Genomic DNA, 22,875 nt, shown 5'->3' with positions numbered 1-22,875 from the left:
TTCTTATGATTTAACAGCTAAGTACTTGATAATGATTCCTGCTGTTTGGTGAAACTCTCTGAGGACATAAAAATGGTCCAAGGCCAACTATAATAAAAATAGGGTAAATCATGTTCAAACTAAAACTTCAGATGCCACTATGCAAATGGAAATGTCTTGGTCAAAAAATTGACATAGGAGTGGAACATCACTAAGGCATGAAATGATTGACAAAATAAAAGAGAATTAGTCTTATTCCCATAAGCTCCCTCTGCTCATCTTTACTTGGTAAGGTGGCCTGTAAAATTTTTTTAAATGACCCTTCTATTTCAAGCCTTCGTGTCTCCTTAATCTCTGTTCCCGGGACCCAGTGAAAGCCATCGTGATTCACCCTACCTTGTTTTTTCTCTTACGATATAAATAACAGCAGCATTTTCATAACTAGGTGAAGTGGATGGGAAGGGGAGTAATAAGCACCGGAATCTACCAACATGCTGTTGTGATGCCGCAGACTGTGAAACACTGAGCATAGGCAGAGTAATTGTTTGGTATACTGGAAGGAGGGTAATAAAAGCGCTTCCACTACTACAGAAGATGAAATGTGAAAAAGAGAAGGAAAAAAGACGGATGGCAGTTTGAGTGTGCTGTATTTGTTTTTCGTTTTCCTAACATACTGTGCCAAGTTTCGTACTCTTTCTGTTTCCAATTTTGCTTTCGGTGAAGGTTTCTCGAATCTCAGCAATCCCACACATAAACATTTATCGTTATATCCATTAAGACTTAAGGTTTTAGATTTTCAACTATGAGGGAGAACTCAGCCAAAGATGCTTGAAAGATAAATACGTTTAATTAGGGGCAGAGGATGATCATTAAAGGAAGTCTGACTGCTGCAGAAGTCATTAACAATCTTAAATGAAATTTTTATTTTTATGATAGCCATTTACATGTATAATAAGAGCCAATGATTCTTGGGAGCAGTGTGACAGAAACAGAGTGTGGCGAGAACTCATGTAAGACATACTATTTAAATGAGCTGGTGTTAGCTATTCATATTTGTTAATGAACTAGATATGCAGGGCTATAAGAATGAATGTTCTGATGCTTTAAATTTTAATATCTAGAAATCAAGGGTAAGGACCAATTACTAGAATTTCCACCCTTAAAGGAATAATTAATAACGATATAACAAATGTACGTTTCTAAACTTCTAAAAGAAAAGTTTAATTTTAAAAAACTAAGATCAATAATTGAAAAACAGCCAAAAGAGCAGTGTCAAACTGTAGTAGTCTGTGATTATGGCAGCTTTTTTGTTGGCGATGGATCATAATTCTAAACGTTTTAATATACAGTAATCCATATGAATGCGTTCCAGACCCTGTTGTCACCTGTAGTTAATGGTGCTGGGATACAAATGAACAGGCTGGTCTTTGCTCTTACCTTTATGGTAAATAAACTAGCATTCTGGAGTCACAGTAATTAAATAAAATGTAAATCCTTAATCTCATTTGGCTATTTGGACCCAGAAAGTTACCCGGCTATTACCTGTCTAGTTCTAATGATTAGTAATGATTTATTGTTCCTTTTTTTTATTGTTCCAAAAGTGCTCTGATGTGGTGCCTTGATGTCTAATGAAAAGAAATTGGTCTTAAAAAGCTACTCATTGTTTATCCTGACTCTTAGATAACACATTTTTCTTCTGATAAAATATTTTTCTTATTTATTGTTCAAAATACACAATATAGACAATAATTCTAATTCTGGTGCTGTTTTATTTAGTAGTGTTTTATCCCTGGTGCCTGGCTGTCTACCATCATACCTCAGCACATAGCTTTACTCTGAGATAAGCCCCTCTCCTTTGCTCTTTCTCCCATGCTTTCTGTAGTTTGTCTGCAGGATGCAGGTTTTGAACTGAAGAGCTCAGTGGAGTTCTTACTGTGCCTTTCCGGTTCCAGCACAATCAAAGTCTTGTGTTTGGAATTGTCCTTGACATTCTTTCGTCCCACAATGGGGTGGACACAGTGTGCTGGAAACCATGACATCATTATCATTGACACAGACTTAAATAAATCACCTGCATCTTGGCCTCTTTCTGCTTATTCAAGGATTCTTCATCTTAAGGAAGAAAGTGCTCTTTATTTTTACAAACCTTCATCCCAAGGGTGACTGGAAAACGCACTTTTACAAGTGTTTTAAAAACAAATATACTGTGTGGTTTTAGACACAGTATGCTGAGTCAGAGGTGTCTTGGAAAATGTTTAAGGGCTAGGCGTGAGGCAGAAAGACAGCCAGGATTGCCATTAATTTAGAGGGGATATCCCTAACCCACATATTATGTTCTTCTCAAGATGGATTCACACGAAACAATGAAAGAGGCATACACATAGTATTTCAGATACATACCTGAAAAGGCTTAGTGTTTCCTTTTAATAAATCGAACCTGATATTCAAAAAAGAAAAAGGTTGATGTTCAGTAAATTGAAGCAAAGTACATTCTAGGTAAAAGTGACACCATCTCAGTTGCACAATCTTTGGTAAAAGAGAGTAAAGCTAAACTAATCCTACAGAATGCAAACTACACATTTGTATGCCCAGCATTAAATAATTTGGGAGGCAACCACCTATTGTAACTTCTCTTTGCTTTTTCATAAGAAAATGACAATGAGGAAGGAAGTGCGGCAGAAATCTTGAACATTACCACTATTATGCAAAAAAAAAAAAAAAATGCTGTTAACTGTTTTCCCCTCAGTGACCTGATCTCTCAGATGGAAAACTGATGATTCTTCTGACTCTCAGCCACCAGAAATCACATGAGATGAGTGAGGAAGAAAGATGCAAAAGCTATATTGATATCTAGCGCTGAACTTCTCAGAAATACCTTAATTTAATTCCTTGCAGAGACCGATAAAAATATCAGATGAGGAGCCTTTCAACCGATCAGTTATTACAATTGACAATAGAATATGGCTATATATTGAATTTCTAAATGTTTTATGCAAAATGCCCCTGTGAAAATATTTCTTAAATAAGAGAGAAGTCCAGGGCCAAGAATGAACTTAAAGTGGTTGTGCAGTTTAAATAAGTATCATTCAAATTATCTGACTATTATGTGCAGTGGCATTAAATTAGCATCTATTTAGATCTGTGTATTTTACCTTAAGAGGCCTATGATTTTTCAGCTGTGATACCATAAAAAGATATGCTGCAGCATACCACTTGTAAAATATATTTTTTAATTTTGCTATAATATTTAGTATTTAGTTTATAGCATTTGCTATAGTATTTGTTCTTGTATCAAGTAATTATGACTAGAATGTTATAAGCAAAGAATAATCAGGATAAATTTGGGAATTCACAAAGTCCTACTTCTAAAGTTTCTCTTTGATTATCACAGAGAGATATTTATCCTGGACTATGCTTGGTTCTCATTAGCATTTTTATTATAAAAATACAATTTTTAAAAGTTCATGCTTAATTTACACACTTAGAGGATTTTTAACTGTCAGCTGTCCTTTTCTGTCCTCTCACCTACTCTACAGTTTGGTGGACAGAAAATTTAAGAGTTCTCCTATTTTTTCTTTAAACTCTCCCTGTTTTAAAATATTACAATTTTAGGAAATGACCTTTGATCATTTATGAACCTTCAACTTCAGAATTACATGTTTTCATCTTCATCAGAACATTAAGCTGTTGTTATATCTATAAGTTTTTCCTCAGAAAATGACTATGATTATCCACTGGGGCATAAATGATAAAGAAGAAAGATATTTATGGAGTGGTAGGGAAAGGAATAAAGAAGGTATGTTTTAGAAGTTTATAGAAAACAGTGGAACAGGTGTTTTCAATACCTCTGGGATATTTGTTTTAAAAACTGGTTATTTCAAGTTTTGATATGTAGAATTAAGTTTTTTAAAAAAGTATGCTTGCATAGTTTAGCACCATCAGAGCTACTCCAAGGGGGGGCAAAGCATGAAAATAAAATAAGAAATTGTGACTTGCTACTAACATCCAGAGTGACCAGAGGCCCAGCAGCTGGTGTGCTTCATCAGAAAGACAAATACTTAGTTACTTTTGACTCTTACTGAAAAAATAATATCTTTGCCCCTGTTTGTCACTGGAACTGCCACCAGAAGAAAAGCCCTTCATTTGCCCTAAATAAGCACCTCTGTTTTTCACAGTTTGCAGTAATGCTTAAAGTAAATAAGTTCTTGTGCAGCTAGCACTATTGGATTCATTCAATTGCCTGAACAAAGCTATTGTTTAGAGGTTTACAACAAGCCTTTTCTCTGTTTCCTTTAAAAGAATCTTCCTTGTTCCTGTGGTTGGCATGCTTAGTATAGTAAGCCTTTCTACAATTTTAAATGCTAAAGATAATTTTCCCCCACAGAAGAAATGAAGGAAGACTATGACACTATGGGGCCGGAAGCCACGATCCAGACCACAGTTAACAATGGTACAGGTAAGTTGTGTGTACCATGCGAGGATCAGATTTGTCCTGTGTCATGTGGATTTAGTGAGTAAGGGAAAGAAATGCTGGCCATCCATTTCTATCTCCATGACTTAACAATTAAGTCAGATTTCACAAGTCTCTCATTGTGTTTCAAATCAGAACTCTCCATATTCTGATATTTTATTCAGCAAATATATCTTTATTCTTAAACCGCTGATTTCCCTGGGAAAGTTGAGGAAGCTGAACTGGATAAATAAATCCTTTCAAAGCGTGAGTTAGGTAAATTTCTGGTAGTAATTTTTATTTTAAAAGACTGCATAAATAATTTTAAAGTTAGAATATAATATGCCTCTTCTAGCCACCAGTTGATAATTAGTCATTGAGAATTCAAATGATGTGGTGTAATTTAGATTGTAAAATGTTTTTTCAGAAAGACAAACCAAATTTCTATGACATTCCTCACAAAAATTGATCATCTGCGTTCCTCGTTATTCTTTCTTCACTTTTAATTCTCAGTACCCTCCAGCCCCTCTAAATAATGTTTTCTAGACGGAAGTTTTATAGAGAAGAACTGATAATTTCACTTCTTTTTAATGAAGCTAAAAAATTACCATGGGAAAGTAGTAAGCGGTGTTTTTTCACTCTGCTCCTGCTGTAGGATGGAGTTTTAGGGCAATTGTGACATTCCATGTTCTTTCCCCAAGACTGAACAGTGTCTTCTCTCACATTCTCACATCACCAGTGTAAATTTACATTGGCTTATGATGTTTATCTCTCTTTTCCTGCATAAAGTGAATTATTTTTGGTGTTTCAAACAGTCTTTCACACTACCATTATAAATATTAGCATAGTGCCTGGTATAAGGTTGTCTTCCAAAACAAAAACAAAAAAATCACATAACTATTTCCACTCAACTCACCAATGAAAAAGAAGTTAGTTTTATGAAGTTTCAGAAATGTAGATAATTAAGATGATATCCATATCTCCCTTATGTTGATATATATCATAATAAACTGCTCATGCTGTGTTTCTATTTAGAATGTTCTTATTAATAACTTAAAAGGCACTAATTCACTTGCTTGGGTGTAAAATAAGAGAAAGAATGAAAAACTATTTTTCTTTCATTTGAGTAATGTCAATTTAAGGTACAAAAATGGAACTGTACAACATGGGGTATGGAAAAGGTATAGAATTAGGAACCAATAATCCTAATTTTTAGGCATAGCTCTGGGAATAACCACATTGTGACCTTGGGCAAGTCAGCTACCCTCTTTGGAACTCACTTTCTACACCTGAAAAATAAATAGATTGAACTAGTTGCTTGTTCATAGTATTTCTATTTTTAATATTTTATGTTGCAGGGCTACCATGTAAAATAGAAACAAGACAAAATAACTTCAAATAAAAACATAATAATAAAGAGATACCAGAAATCAGATACTTTCTATAATGTCCCAGCTCATGGGAGCAAAGCAGGCTTCATGTTCTTTTTATTTATTTTTATTTATTTTATTTTATTTATTTATTTTTTTTGAGGAAGATTAGCCCTGAGCTAACATCTGGTGCCAATCTTCCTCTTTTTGCTCAGGGAGACTGGCCTTGAGCTAACATCCGTGCCCATCTTCCTCTACTTTATATGTGGGACGCCTACCACAGCATGGCTTACCAAGCGGTGCCATGTCCACACCCAGGATCTGAACCAGCGAACCCCGGGCCACTGAAGTGGAACGTGTGCACTTAACCGCTGCGCCATTGGGCTGGCCCCCTTCATGTTCCTTTTAAAGAGAAATCAATTTCAACTTCCAGTATAAATAAATGCTAATTTTTACTAACTTTATAGGCAAAGTGTCACAAAAGTAAATTTATCCCACAAAATGACAATTTACTAGCTACTTTATATGTTAAAGTGAGTATTCAGAAGAGGTCTCATAAAGGAGGTGAAATTTGAACTAAGCACATCTTCAGGAGTCATAGAAGAGTGAGGAAGGGCTTTCTAGCAGAGGAGGAGTGTGTAGGCCAAGGGAGGAAATTGTGATATTTAGTCAGAGGATAATTAGTTAAAAGACTGAGTGAATCAGAGGGTCCTAGAAGGCTGGGAAATGGGAAATGAAGCTGGACATTTGAGTGGAAGCCAGCTGATGGTGAATGTAAAGCATCAAACAAAAGATTTTGGGTCACGTTATACTACCGTGATTCTGTGGGGAAAAACCAGACTTTGAGAGACCAACTGGAAGTCATTTTAGTTATTCAGGCATGAAGTGATAAAAAACTTGTCCTAGGGTGGTGACAGTGGTGAAACTAGCAGCATGACTTTTTAGCAACCAATTGTTTCTCTGGGTGATGAAGTCAAAATGGCTTCAAGATTAAGTATTTGCATGTTTAGAATACGTCAATACTTGCTATTTCTAGATAGACAGAAGAAAGATCCAATTTGGGGGAGGAGACGTTGAGCAGGTCTTTAGACAAGTGTTTTCATGTAAAAGTTAGATGTGCGTATGAGAATGTCCACTGGAAATGAGGAATTGAAACCCAGGAAGTCAAGGCTGGAGATAGAGATCTGAGAATCATGCAAATATATTCAGATAGTATTTAACATCATGAGACTATGAGATTTACAATTAAGAGTGTATTTATTGAAGCAAGTAGAAAGCTAGGGCCAGGGCTCCTGGTAGGTAGGAAAAATCGAATTCATTGAAAGAAAAAAGATTGTAAGAGAGAGAGAAAAAATTAAATATCCAGAAGGCAAAGAAAGAAAGTTTCAAAAAGGAGAGAATGGTCAATTCAAAAGACTCAAATAACTACCATTGAAAGAATGCTGAGTAAATACATTGGACTTGGCAATTAGGAATTTACTGGTGAACCTCAGGTTATAACTCTGCACTTTTAGACAATAAATACATATCTCTTCCCAACCGTAAGTTTACTGCTTCTTATGCCTAGCATCTTTTTGGATGCTAAATACGTGTAGAATTGAAATAAGACATCTTTTCTGGTTGAAATGACTTATTAATGGACCGCGTCTTTCTTTTCACTGAAGTTCTCCTGATCAAGTTCCAGCTGTGTTGGCTGACCTTCTTCTCTAGCCATCTCAACCTATAATGATACCTTCCTCCGATGAACTCTTACAGAACAAGTCAGCTAGCTACCAGATGCTGTAATGTGTTGTTAATTAACATGTTGTCTTTTCCAAATTAGATAGCAAACTCTGAGAACATGGATTGTTTCTTAGGCTACCACATTGTCTATAAGAGTGCCTTAAAATTAATAGGCTCTCAATAAATGTGTTTTTTATTAATGAATATGGAATCGTTTAATATCAGATACCATTTTTCTTTTCTAATTGAAGCAGAACCAACAGACATAGGAATAGATAAATTTTAAACAAGTTAAGCAAATTTTCTGATAAAAAGTGTTGTTATTCATTGGGATAAGTTATCAAGGGAAGACAACGAAAATGTCTTAATATTTCTGAATGCTCAACACACAAATTTCCTTCCTAAGTAAGGAAAAGACCTCTTTGAAGTTATTCCTCAGTTCTACAAATCTATTAAATAGTAAAATTTAACTAACTTCATATAAATAGATAAAGTAGTCTTTTTGAATCTAAAGGTATCTCCTTCCTAGTATATTTTGCTGAGTTTAAAGCTATAAGCTTAGTGGGAAGGTTTAGTTGAATCGAATCGCAGAATGCTAAAATTCAAAGTTACACTACAGAACAATTCCTTAACTGTAATATGATAGTTGAGGAAACTGTAGTAAAAAAATACCACATAGCTAACTGGCGGCAGATTGGGGAATAAAATCTAAATCACCTGGACATATCCTTTCACCTTAGAAAGTTTTTCACCACTCTGAGGAGCTGATCCTGCTAGAAACAATGGTATTGTCTTTGACTCTTACATACTTTATCTAATTAGTCATCAGGTACTATCAATTCTACTGGTACAAATATTGTATATCACTTGCATTTATCCCCATCCTTTTTTCACTATCCTAATTTAAATTCTCATCTTTCATTTGAGCTATTACAATACCTTGTTAACGGGGCTCCCTGTTATCAATCTCTAATTTCTTTAATCCATTCCTCACATTAACAGAATTAGTTTGAAGTTGTTTTCCTAAACACTTAGGGCAGATGGATAGTTGTAACTTATCCCCCACTCCACTTCATACTCAACTTTCTATGGTTTTCCATTGCTTTCAGAATGAGTCAGCATTTGAATTGGCACCCTCCATGATCTAACCCCATCTTGCCTTTAATACCACTTCCCAGAATATGCCTCAGCTTTGAAAGACTGTTTACCATTTATAGGTCTTTGCCCTTGCTCATAGTTTCCTTTCAACCTAGAAAGCCACTCATCCTTTCTTAGCCTACCAGCATCATACACATTCTTTTTTTTTTTTTTTTGCTTGAGGAAGATTGTCGCTGAACTAACATCTGTGGCAGTCTTCCTCCATTTTGTATGTGAGACGCCATCACAGCATGGCTTGATGAACAGTGTGTAGGTACACACCCAGGATCTAAACCTTCGAATCCCGGGCCACCAAAGCAGAATGCACAAACTTAACCACTGCTCCACCAGGCCAGCCCCATCATACACATTCTTAAAACCCATCTCCACCTGGAAACCATCTTACAGTTTCCTACTCAGGATTAACCACTCATCCCTTTGAGAGTCTTCTTATAGAATTTATTTCATTCTCTCTCATATTATACTTAGTCACTTGCAGGTATGTTTCTCCCTGCTAGATTGTAAGTTACTTGTGGGCAGGAATTGTGTGGGGTTGTAGTCACTTTATCACCACAGATCCTGGAATGGTCTAGGTCAGAAAGAGTTTTTGAAGAAATGAGAGAGCGAGTGAGAGACAACACTTGAACTTCCCTTTCATATTTCCAACTTGAGATATTTTTTGACACCCAGCCTGAAATAACCAATAACATTTTCATCTCTCATTATTCTATTCTCCTAAAAGACTCAACTGTGTTTGACTGTCTCTAGCCTTTATGTCCCCCTCTATTTGGTTAGTCCACATTCTTCCTATAACACTTTTCTCATTGTCTAAATTGCCTTCGTAGAATTCTTAATTGCCCCTTAATACCTATAGGACAAAATCCACATTCTTTAGTCCTATATTAAATGTCATCCATTTCATACCAACAATGTTCCATTTTTGTCAGACCACATCCCTTGGTGATATCAAAAAAGAATCACATTTGTACAGAGCTCTGAATCTCTGCTCATGCTATTCCTTGAGACCCTAATTTCACACCCTCTGTCTTCTGGTCATCCAAATTCTTCCCACCCTTCTGTTCTTCCAGGCCAGCTCACATCCCATTTCCTTAATATGGTCATCCTTGAACACCCCAAGCCACGTCGATCTCATCCTTCTCTGATTTCCCACAGCCCTCAGGTACACACCACTAATTTTAACATGTGGAATTGTTCCTCTTTGTATTATTTGTACCGATTTCATCCAGTTAACTTCATGAAGACAAGAGATTTCCTCAGCTATAAAATGGGGGTAGATTATCATGATACCTACCTCATAGGATTGTTGAGGTCATTCAATAAATAGTGTATATATTGGCCTTAGTACGTGCCCCAAAATATTTGCTTTAAGAATAAAAAGGACTATTCCCTGTTTGCCTCAAAGTACCCAGTGCAGCAGCGAACACACATGGTACATTATGACTGGCAGGATGAGTGAGGGAGGGAAGGAAGGAAGAAAGGAAAAAAGGAAGGGTGGAAGGAAGATTTGGTAGAGAAGAAATGGACTCTGAGAAAGGAAGCCCCAATAGGGGAAAACATTCCCTGTGAAGGGGTGCAAGTCCAGTATCTTCAGAGAGTGCAACCAGGATTTAGTCCCTGAAATCAACCTGCTAAAGGCAAAGAACAACAGCCTAGAGTGTCACTGCTTTTTACAACAAAGTTAGATTAGCAGCACAGCAAATTGCTTTAGAACATCATAAAGCATTGCAAACCCTGATTTATATTAATAACTTTCTACATTGCATTTAATGTTTCTACATTGGTTTTAATGTTTTAAAAATGAAAGAAAATAGTATGCTTTAACACATAAGGCAAAGAACGCCTTTTTACAAAGAACCTTATATCTTCCAGATATTAATCAGATTCAAATTCAGAATGAAATTATTATGTAGAATTTTTAAGACTGTGTGAAAAAACTATTTTCTAAGAAGATTAGAGAAATGGAAAAACTGAGGAGCATTATAAACATGAGTTTGCCTATGTGCTAGTAGTAACAAGGATCTATCTCAGGCGCTTGGTGATCATTAGCATCAATGCGCTTCCACGTGCATATCAAGACCCAAATAGGCCCCTGATGTTTTCCTCTTTGAATGTGTGAAAGTTATATTTACTCAGACAATCTACTACTCTAGTTATAAAGGGCTATTAATAACCACCTGCATCTCTGCTTCCTTTGCTGGGAAAGGAAAAGCCCCTTAATCTAGAAACTGGGCAAAGCCAATTTGGGTCTCAGTTCCTAATCTTACACAACGCAAGAAAATTATTGCCCAAGCACTAACTATGTTGACTCTAACCATAGTCATTAAACATGCTTCCAATATTTTAAGAATAATATATAAATGCTTTTACATATGAAAGGCTAATGTCCTTTGGGGATGCTCCAGATTCTAGAGTCAGATAAACTACATTTGAATTTTGTCTCTACCAATTACTAGTTACATGAACTTGAGTATATACTAAGCTTTTCTACATCAGTAAAATGGAAATAACGATTCCCTGTGTACAACGACTCATTGTAGGGTTTAAAGGGTATCATTTTAAAGTACCTAGTACAATGTCCAACATTATATGAGATGCTCACCCAGTTTTGGTTATATTGCCAGTCTGTTTGCATCTACAAGTTTTACACCATTTTTATTCATTAAGAAATAAGTGCATTTCTTCTCTTCACACTGATTCCTTATTAACTTCTCTAGAAAACAAAAAGGCAATATTTAACAAACTTATAATGGAAGGACTAACCAGTCAATTTTGAGAGCCTTTGCCAATTAAATTCCTTTGATATCTTGGAAAACTACCCAGACTAGTTGGAGGAAAAATTTCTTTTCACTCCTCTGATAATGCATTTGAGGTTAAAATATGAAGATTAAGGGGCTGGCCCAGTGGTGTACTGGTTAAGTTTGCGCAATCTGCTCCAGCGGCTCTGGTTCGCAGGCTCGGATCCCAGGCACGGACCTAGCACCACTCATCAAGCCACACTGTGGCAACATCCCACGTACAAAGTAGAGGAAGATTGGCACAGATGTTAGCTCAGGGACAATCTTCCTCACACAAAAAAAGAAGAAGAAGATTAAAAAGGAATAGCTTAGTTTCCTATCTCACTTCATCTTTATCTAGCATCCTTCTTTAAATGTAGAAGAGGATTTAGTAGTATATATAAGGTTTGTGGATAAGGAGGATGAAAGCTGTGGAAGATTTTTCCTTTACTTGATCACTAACCAGCATCAGAAATCATCTCTTTTTTTTCTTCTTGTCCTGGATAACAATCAAATATACAAATAATGAAATCTTTGTCACTTGTTAGCAACCACTAAGATACCTACATTCATTCTTTTCAGTCAAAGTATTTCTCGGGTGCAAAATTTAAACTGACCCTTAAGAATGAAACTCTAGGGAAATAGAAGATATAGTTCCTGTCCTTAAGGAATGCAAAATTTTATGATTCCAGTAGGAAAAACAAGAATCATAAAGACATGAAGCCAAAATTTACAAATAAATAATTATAGCCTCATTAATTGTTCAGATCCATAGTCACTTAGGGCAACCCTACTAAGTGCAAGGCATTTTGTTGGGCATTATGAAAGATACAACGAAGAGTCACTGTCATTAAGGACTTACATTCAACTGGGTGAATAACACAATGGTAGATGAATAAGAAATGTGTGTAAAATGTTTGAAATAATAAATGTTCAATTGTTACTAGCCATTAGTATTAATGATTATAATAATATATGTATTAAGGTGTTATATTTGAAATACAACAATCTATGTAGGTTCAAGTGAGAAGTGTTCGACATTACGGAGGGTTTCTGACAGAGTGGAGGGTCAAATGTTGGAGACTTGAAAATAGAGAGGTGCCTTAGAAGAATGTAAATTTCAGGGAAGGGTTTCTTCAGGACAAAGGCTTATTGAACCTGCTTCCGTGCAAAAGAGAGAAAGGCTGAAAATGTAAAAGGAGACTGGGTGAAGGATGGAGTAACTTATCAGAAGGCTTGTAAGGGAATGGCATTAGATGTAGCCTTGGCTGTGGGTAGAGACATATCATTTTTAGCAATAATATCAAAAAAAGAAGGAAGAATGATGGTAGAGAGATTTTGATTGAATTTAAGGTAGTTAAGGGAATTCACATCGTATGGGTTGTACTCTTTGAAGTAGGTAGGAAAAGAGCTGATCAGTTGACAATAGGGAATGGGAAGTAGGATTGGAATCTTGAAGAGCAGAAATTTAGAGTAATTGCTGTGGACAGTGTATGAAGATTCAATTATCATAAAAGAATATCCTATTTTGATAACATAGACTGAACCAAGTCTATACAATTCTCTAAGTTTCCATAGACATTTGGGATACTCTAGAAGCAGAGAAATTGGGCTGGATTTTAGTTTGGCAAGACCAGAATGGTACAAAAATAAGGAGCAGAGAGGAAGTGATTTCAGGCTCCAAGGTGAACTGAGGCAAGTAAAATCAGAATGGGTAAAATGGACTAGTCAGGGCTTGATTATCAGGATGAAGTACTGTTTCAGGGGAGTGAGGAACTGAATGATGGAGAAGGGCAGAAGGTTGAAACCAGACAGTGAAAGTTCCACGTTCTGGTTCATAGAGATGGAATTGTCCCAGGTTTATTCCAGTACCAAGGTGTAGCCATCCATTTTGTTGGACTAGAGAAAGTCAAAGCACTATGAAGCCGGGATTCTGCATGGACTATCTTTTGAGTAATACAGTTTCCAAGAATGATAGTAATGGCAGCCTAGGGTAAACATAATCATGGAACAAGTGTTATTTTACTTGAGCTATGTAGGTAGTGTCCTAAAACATGATGGTGAAAATGGATGACTTAGACTTCAAAGAATTGCATTTACAGATTGGAGGCTTTCTGAGGGTAGAGGTTAGGTTTGTTTTTCTCCATATTCCCTCTCAATAGGCACAGTGTTTGTACAGCCTTGATGGTTGATAAACAAGTTGTTTGTTGAATTAATGAATAAATGAATAAACAAATGAATGGTGAGCAAATTAATAAAATAGGAACCCTAGTTTGAAATGGTAATGTTAACCAATCCTCTTTGCTCTGTGTATTAAGACAGATGAAAGCAAGAACGGCTTTGCTGGAAAGGTCTGTGGGAGGTGGGATACTACCAAAGGGTGACACAGTTTCATTTAATCTGAAGAAGTGAAGAGCATGTAGGAGGATATCATTAAGCATGTGGAGGGATGAACAAGTAACATGTGAAATGGGAAAGCAACATGAACCGGGAATAAAGTTTTTCTTGGTCTCTAGTCCTAAATTAAGCTTGAGACAATTTTTATTTACTCTGACCATAACAGTTAATAAAAATTCACCTTTGCAAGATGCTTCATAAGTTATCCCATATTGAGTGCCTTTAGAAAGATAATTAAAAATAAGAAATATCCAAAGTAGGAAAATACCATCCTTAAATAATCAATGGAAATTTTAAATGAGCATTTTGAGTGGAGAATTTGAAGAACTTTTATGATCTGTTCTCTTTGTCCCAGCAGACTTAGTTGTGGATCATCCAGTAAAAAGATAAAACAAATACATGGAATTCAGAAGAGCAGGGACATGAAAAGAAAGAGAAAAAAAGTTTAAAATTTAATATTTATTTATATTGAAGTTGGCATTTACATTGGCTAACCCCATACTAATCTTATGGTGTTATAATATTGTTATTTAGAATTATCATAATGTCATAGTGATCTTTTCAGCATCCAGGACCTATTCTAATCATATCAAATCAGTTAGGCGTGATGAAAAACTAAAAAGATGGGGTTTTCCCTCTCTCGTTGTCTCGTATTGAGTCATTATGATATAGTGGAAAGGGTAATGGGTTAAGAGTCAGGATACATGAATTCTACATCCAGCTCTTCCAGAAATTATTTGTGTAACTGTATGAATCATTAACCTCACTGTACCTTAGTTGTATCATCTGTTAAATGAAGAAATCAGACTAGAAATTTCGGTCTCACCACCCTACCCTTTCTTCTAATGAAATTTTACTGAGAAGCATGAACAAAACACAAAAAGCACAAGCTGTGCTAGTTAGTGTGGACGGGGAGGTTCTCAGGGGTTTCCCCTCACCATCTTACACCCAGGGCTAGTGTCTTGGGCATGCGACCTGCACAGTCACATGGGGCCCTGTGCTTGGAAGCACCTCTCCCTTGGTTTAATGCTCTGCTGTCACCATTTTGCACTGGGCTCCTCAAATTATGTAGCCAGTCTTGCTTATACCTCACGAAATGTGTTAGGATAATAGCAGAGTATAAGCCAGGCTGGGAAAGGGTGAGATCAGGCACTGACCGCTTAAAGAACCACCTAGAAATAGCAATTCTGTCCAGTTTTAAAGGCTCCTCCTAGGGTGTCTCCAGAGCAACTGCAATCCAGGTAAAGATCCAGACCTACATTGAAAACCTTGCTTGAGCCAGAAACACCATGGTGCAAGGCGTAACTCCCCCAGATTGGTAACATTATTGACGAAGTTAGCAGGCCGGCCATCGATTAGGCTTCTTTGAGCACAAATTCTGTGTGTCATGTCATTAGCATAGAAGAAAGTGAAGAAAAGATTAAGAAAGTTTTTTTTGGGGGCCGGCTCCGTGGCCGAGTGGTTAAGTTTGCGAGCTATGCTGCAGCGGCCCAGGGTTCGGATCCTGGGCATGGACATGGCACCGCTCGTCAGGCTACGTTGAGGCGGCGTCCCATATCCCACATCCCACAACTAGAAGGACCTGCGACTAAGATATACAACTGTGTACAGGGAGGGTTGGGGAGATAAAGCAGAAAAAAAAAAAAATTGGCAACAGTTGTTAGCCCAGGTGCCAATCTTTAAGAAGGAAAAAAAAAAAAGTTTTTGTACCTTTATCTTCTTGATTTAATAACTTCCAGTTCCTCTTATTATTACTCTTATATGGAGCTTACATGAAAACTTTTAAATTAGCTCGCTTTCTTATATGGGTAACAGAAGGCTCACAAGTTTTATCATAAGGTATTTCTCAGCAGGAGTTGAGTGGATGTATAGTGTCAATCAATTGTGCAAGATCAGTTTATCAGATAATTCAGTTAGTACCTAAATCATTAACAAGGAGGGAGTTGTACTATTGTAAAGCATGTTGCTTTCTTCTGATGTGTAATATCTGTCACATTTTTATATGTTGGAAGAGTTTTGTCATCCAGTCAGACATGTCATGCAAATTATCATTTTAAATGTTTTAGTTAATGTCCCACGTTGAGTTTTTAAAAATAAAGTAGAGCTAGAGATAGGCTGTGAGGAGAGAAAAACAGAAGTAGCTCTTGGCAGGTTAGACAGGGGGGTCATTTTGAGACTATAATCAGTGTATGCCGAGAAGAGCCTGTCACTTCCTGACTAATGAATGCTGTGGTTTTATTAGCTTGGTTTGTGATTAGGGACAGCTATCTCCCCCTCACAGCAAGAGTTCCCACAAGAAATAACTGATATCCCAAGCTTCTTGAGTGTCTCTTTCATTCATTCGACAAATATTTAATAAGCACTGTTTTCCTTGCGATGTCATCTGTGGTTTCCAGGCACCTCCAAAATATTTTTTCTTAATCTGTGTACTTGTTTCCTCCATCAGAAAGCTGTGTTGTGTTGAGTTTTTAATTGAAGAGAATACAGATAAAACTCACTAGGCCTAGCCAGTGAATAAAAAAGCAAATTGATTAGGGCAATAAATTAATGGAAATTAGGAATTCTGAAACTTTGAGGATACCCCAGAAAGCATATACTGGCTCATTTTACAGATGAAGATATTGAGATTAAACAACGTAAGTAGCTGAGCCAAAATGAGTATCCAATGACCCTGAACCTCGCCTAATCTCCAGTTACTGAGCATTAGTGTGTGCCAGAAGCTGTACTAGGCCCTGCTGACAGAAAGCTGAGTAAGACCGGGTCCATGCTTCTCTTAGCCCACAGACGTGTAAATGAAAGATTACAATGTGATGCGATAAGTTCAATGATTGAGATATGCAGATGATATTTGGTAAGTGCAGAAGGAAGCTATGAACTCAGTGAGATAGTTGCGAAGGCTGCCTGACATGGGAGCAATTCTGTGCTGTTTCCCAAAACCCTGTTACTGAATGCCTTGTTTAGGCGGATGAGGCAGAGAACTGAATTCCTAGAGTAGTGCTTCTTAAACTGGGCGTGCACCAGAATCCCTTGAAGGCTTGTTAAAACACAGATTGCTGATTCGTAGGTCTGGGTCTAGAGTGGTCCCCAAGAATTTGCAATTCAAACAACTTCCCAAGTAATACTGATGCTGCTGGCCAGGCGACCACATTTCGAAAATCACTGTCCTAGAGCATCCTTAGGTGTTGTACGTCTCTACAAAAAGCATATGGAAAGAGCACTGAATTGCTGGGCAAATACACCTTGCTCCATAAATCCCTCTAGAATATAATAAAATAGTCTAAGGGTCTTTCTGGTAATATACCAATTTTGCAGTTTTAGATTACACAGTCATGTGAAAGATCGATACATATTATCTAACTTGGGAATTTTTTTTTAAAGGCATGGATTCTGTACTGATACATAGCAGTCATAACTGTCTAAAGGTTAGTGGTCTCTAAATCTTGATAATCACAATCTCCTAATGTAAAACTTCACTTTAAAGTTAGACTCAGTCCCCGAGTGGGCTGTTTGCTGCTGTTGAAGGAGAGGTTTCATCCTGCAGAGGTCTAGAGACTCCCATCCCTTGTTCCTTCTGCAAGTCTCTCTCCTAAAGCTCTTCCACATGGGGAACTCTCACTGGCGTCTGAACGTGTTTTTCCCAGAGAAAGCCACGTCAGAGCTGGCATGGAGAGACTGGCCCAGATGCTGCACTAATTCTCAAGAAGAGGAGAAAACTTTGTCGCTCTTGAGGAGCCTTCCTGGCTTTGCACACACCTCTGTAGCCGTCAGAGGCCCTGCTGGGCTGCCCCTGTAGCTGTGTAATGAGAAAAAGATCATTCTCTCCCCTCGCAGTTGTTTTTAGATATCTGGTGCCAATATGTATTTTGGAAGCCTTCTGCATAAAGACACACATGTATTTTTAAGGATGAAATGCTTATATTCCATTAATTAGTCAACTTTAAACACAGTAGCCATGAGAATTTATATACCTCAACAAATGCTAGTATCGGCTTCTTTAAACCAAAAAATTCAATACAAATGGCTATATTAAAAATAATTTTCTATGTTTTCTTATCATCTAAAATGTTGTTAAAAAAAGACTATTTTGGGGGACCGGCCTGGTGGTGCATTGGTTAAGTTCACACGTTCTGCTTTGGCAGCCTGGGGTTCACCCGCCAGTTCGGATCCCAAGTGCAGACCTAGGCACCACTTGGCAAGCCATGCTGTGGCAGGCGCCCCACATATAAAGTGGAGGAAGATGGGCATAGATGTTAGCTCAGGGCCAGTCTTCCTCAGCAAAAAGAGGAGGATTGGCAGCAGATGTTAGCTCAGGGCTAATCTTCCTCAAAAAAAAAAAAGAGGCTATTTTTCAAGAGATGATGAATACAGTTACCTAGATTTGTGATTACTTTTTCAGGTCCCTTCACTTTGGCATCGTGAAGTAAATAAAAGCCAGATTGTATGATAAATGCATACTTTCTACATTATATTGAGGAAGTATTCATATATAAAGATAATCCCCCGTTATACATTTGTGTGTTTATAGATCTGTATATTGCAGAGTCACAACTATTTTATGTACATCTCTAAATATGAGAATCACAGAAGTAGGAAAAAAATGATCAATAACATCATTATATCCTCATCCCCATGCACACTCTCTGGCACTAGTAGGTACTCAGTAAACAGTTATTAAAACAAAGGGATGGATGAATGATTCTACTTAATATTTTACTTATACTTGCTTCAGCTCTTCTAGACACTCCAAGATACTTTCTTTTCCAAAGGAATTATTTATTCATTTTGATGTTTATTAAAATGACTTAGCATAATATTCAAATATGATTCTTCAATTTTTTATGAAAATTAAAAATATGCTGAGTACTATACCAGTGATAACAGGTTACCTATCTTCCTATGTGAATGCTTGCTTGTTGCAAATAAAGAAAATAAATGATGAGGGAATTAAAGCACAGAGAGAAACAGAAAAGGAAGAGTAAGTATCAAGGTCTCCTTGTAATTTAACTACTTGTGAAAACACTAAGTAAAACACACTTTTAAGTATTTTTGAGGAAGTATCCTAAAACAACTCGATTATGGGGGATGATTGATTTGGAGACCAATATTTCTATTTTACTTAGAGTTCTGTTAACACTGTTTATTTTTTTTTTTAATTTTTTTTTTTTGTTTTATTAATGTTATGATGGATTACAAGCTTGTGAAATTTCAGTTGTACATTTTTGTTAGTCATGTTGTGGGTACACCACTTCCCCCTCCGTGCCCTCCCCCCACCCCCCCTTTTCCCTGGTAACCACCGATCAGATCTCCTTCTCAATATACTAATTTCCACCTATGAGTGGAGTCATATAGAGTTCGTCTTTCTCTGACTGACTTATTTCGCTTAACATAATGCCCTCGAGGTCCATCCACATTGTTGTGAATGGGCCAATTTCGTCTTTTTTTATGGCTGAGTAGTATTCCATTGTGTATATATACCACATATTCTTTATCCAATCATCAGTTTCTGGGCATGTAGGCTGGTTCCACGTCTTGGCTATTGTAAATAATGCTGCGATGAACATAGGGGTGCAACGGACTCTTGAGATATCTGATATCAGGTTCTTAGGATAGATACCCAGTAATGGGATGGCTGGGTCATAGGGTATTTCTATTTTTAACTTTTTGAGAAATCTCCATACTGTTTTCCATAGTGGCTGTACCAGTTTGCATTCCCACCAACAGTGTATGAGGGTTCCTCTTTCTCCACAACCTCTCCAACATTTGTCGTTCTTGGTTTTGGATGTTTTTGCCAATCTAACGGGGGTAAGGTGATATCTTAGTGTAGTTTTGATTTGCATTTCCCTGATGATTAGCGATGATGAACATCTTTTCATGTGTCTATTGGCCATATTCATATCTTCTTTTGAGAAATGTCTGTTCATGTCCTCTGCCCATTTTTTGATCGGGTTGTTTGTTTTTTTGTTGTTAAGCAGTGTGAGTTCTTTGTATATTATGGAGATTAACCCTTTGTCGGATAAGTGGCTTGTAAATATTTTTCCCCAATTAGTGAGCTGTTTTTTTGTTTCAATTCTGTTTTCCCTTGCCTTGAAGAAGCTCTTTAGTCTGATGAAGTCCCATTTGTTTATTCTTTCTATTGTTTCCCTCAACTGAGGAGTTACAGTGTCCGAAAAGATTCTTTTGAAACTGATGTCAAAGAGTGTACTGCCTATATTCTCTTCCAAAAGACTTATTGTCTCAGGCCTAATCTTTAGGTCTTTGATCCATTTTGAGTTTATTTTGGTGTGTGGTGAAAAAGAATGGTCGATTTTCAATCTTTTGCATGTGGCTGTCCAGTTTTCCCAGCACCATTTGTTGAAGAGACTTTCTTTTCTCCATTGTAGGCCCTCTGCTCCTTTGTCGAAGATTAGCTGTCCATAGATGTGTGGTTTTATCTCTGGGCTTTCAATTCTGTTCCATTGATCTGTGGACCTGTTTTTGTACCAGTACCATGCTGTTTTGATCACTGTAGCTTTGTAGTATGTTTTGAAATCGGGGATTGTGATTCCGCCGGCTTTGTTTTTCTTGCTCAAGATTGCTTTAGCAATTCGTGGTCTTTTGTTCCCCCATATGAATTTTAGGATTGTTTGTTCAATTTCTGTGAAGAATGTTCTTGGGATTCTGATTGGGATAGCATTGAATCTGTATATTGCTTGAGGTAGTATGGACATTTTAACTATGTTTATTCTTCCAATCCATGTGCAAGGAATGTTTTTCCATCTCTTTATGTCATCGCCTATTTCTTTCAAGAAAGTCTTGTAGTTTTCATTGTATAGATCCTTCACTTCCTTGGTTAAGTTTATCCCAAGGTATTTTATTCTTTTCGTTGCGATTGTGAATGGGATAGAGTTCTTGAGTTCTTTTTCTGTTAGTTTATTGTTAGTGTATAGAAATGCTACTGATTTATGCACGTTAATTTTATACCCTGCTACTTTGCTGTATTTGTTGATTATTTCTAATAGTTTTTCTGTGGATTCTTTGGGGTTTTCTATGTATATGATCATGTCGTCTGCAAACAACGCGAGTTTTACTTCTTCGTTGCCTATTTGGATTCCTTTTATTTTTTTTTCCTGCCGAATTGCTCTGGCCAGCACCTCCAGTACTATGTTGAATAGGAGTGGTGAAAGTGGGCACCCTTGTCTTGTTCCTGTCCTCAGAGGGATGGCTTTCAGCTTTTGTCCATTGAGTATGATGTTGGCTGTGGGTCTATCATATATGGCCTTTAACACTGTTTATTTTTTAAGCAATAATTTTTAAAGTCAGTCCATATCGATATTTATCATTACCTATCTAAAAGTATTATATTTATTTCAGATAGACATAAAGATATATATGAAAGTATCATTACAAAGCAACATTAGTAAGAGTGACCTAGATATTTACAAGAAGTTTGAGGCTTTTCTGACTTGAAGAGACCTAGAAATTTACCCTAACAATGTTAAAATACATGTGGCAATGAGGAAACATTTTTAATTAATGAAGTTATTTTTTTGGATAGAGAAAAGTTTACCTGACCTTAGCAAAGCTTGAGATATTTGCAAGACATTAGGGTAAATTTTAGGACTAAATGCAACATCTCTGGAGAAGGTCTGGGAAGAAATTATTTGAGGTTTCTTGTGAATTTTTGTTATGGTGTGATCATAAGTACCATGCAAATATCCTTCGTCAGTGTGTTTTGGCATTTCTTCCAAGAAGACCAAGGAGTGAAGAGGATTACAGAAAAAAGAAAGATGAGGTTGATTTTACATTAAAAAAATGCAGTGGGGAATTCTATAACTTTCTAGCAAATTTTCTACCTCATCCCTGTGTTCACTATACAGTATTACAAAATCTTTGTAACAACCAAAAATGTAAACTTCCAAATGGAATCAAAATTTCATCCTTCCCAACAATTTTGAGAGTAACTAAAATTTAATCCCATCATTTGTTCTAATATTAAAACAGTTAGAGTGATTTGAGGTCTAAGAGACTGAAGGACAACAAAGCCTAAAGTAGAAAAGGAATTTTTTGGCTCATAGAATCTCAGGAGGGTTGACAGCAGAGCCACTGGAATGACAGAGGTGCAGCTTGGCCTCAGGAGTAAGTGGAGGTAGAAATATACTGTCTGGACTTCCATCTTGTCTCTGCTTTTCTCTGTGTGTCTTCTTCGCTCTCTTGCTTCCTAAATCTTACTCTACATGGGAAAAATTAATTCCTTCATTCTACATCTTATAACTATAATCACTTGGGAAAAAAACGAAAAACAAAAAAAAACCCTACTTTGATGCTCTCTTTGGAACAAAGTCCTAAAATCATTGGGAAGGGATTTACTGAACTCAGTTGAATCTGTTGGCTACCCCTAGACCAATTAATGGTTTGGCCTGGAGAATGGAGGACTAAGACTGGTTTGCTTCAAGCACAGATTAATCCACTGTCACTAGGGGAGGAGGATCGTGCAATAACATGGCAGTTCCTTTGGGTACCATAAAGTTTGGCAATTTGGAAAAGGGGGAGCTGTTCCCAGACAAAGGAGAATGTTGTGGTGCTGGGCAGAAAAATCATACGTTACTAGTATCCGTAGCAACACCAAAGAAAAATCACATTATATCCACAGTTCATGGAAGATTCAACTCTAGCCCACTTAAGTGGCTCTAGATATATGAGATATATAACTTATAGCATATCTATACCACGTGAAGAAAAATCCTGATGGAGCAAATAGATGTAAATGATTAGGTACTGTCTTCTTTATGAAACCCTTTTTGAATGCTCATCTGAGCCCTGTAGAATTCTTGCAAGTATTTCTGATCACCACAACACAGTTTATCCCATAATTGTTCTCCAATTGCCTTAATAGTAAGTCTAAGTCCCTAGCTCAACTGTATGTATCTTATCTTTTGCTTCCTTTTACTAGAAGACTTTTGCACTAAAATTAGTGTTAAGGACATAATTTATTCCACACTTATTCCATAAATGATTCTTGAGGGTCTAATAATTTCTAGGCAATATA

General features: G+C 36.9%; 1 protein-coding gene across 3 annotated transcripts in view; it reads left to right on the top strand.

Annotated features, from left to right (window-relative positions):
- Positions 1-22,875, top strand: part of ZEB2 (zinc finger E-box binding homeobox 2) — a 134,182-nt gene that overhangs the window by 88,432 nt on the left and 22,875 nt on the right. For 2 of the 3 annotated variants that reach the window (XM_046658325.1, XM_046658326.1), the window contains one exon: positions 4,364-4,435. The exons of the other annotated variant lie outside the window; for it this stretch is intronic. In XM_046658325.1, coding sequence (XP_046514281.1) covers positions 4,364-4,435 — 72 coding nt within the window. The remainder of the gene's footprint in view (positions 1-4,363; positions 4,436-22,875) is intronic. 3 annotated transcript variants of the gene reach the window in all.

Source organism: Equus quagga, chromosome 4, assembly GCF_021613505.1.
Source record: "Equus quagga isolate Etosha38 chromosome 4, UCLA_HA_Equagga_1.0, whole genome shotgun sequence".
NCBI lineage: Eukaryota > Metazoa > Chordata > Mammalia > Perissodactyla > Equidae > Equus > Equus quagga.
The sequence above is the reverse complement of the archived record's forward strand: the minus strand, read 5'-3'. Positions and strand labels throughout refer to the sequence as shown.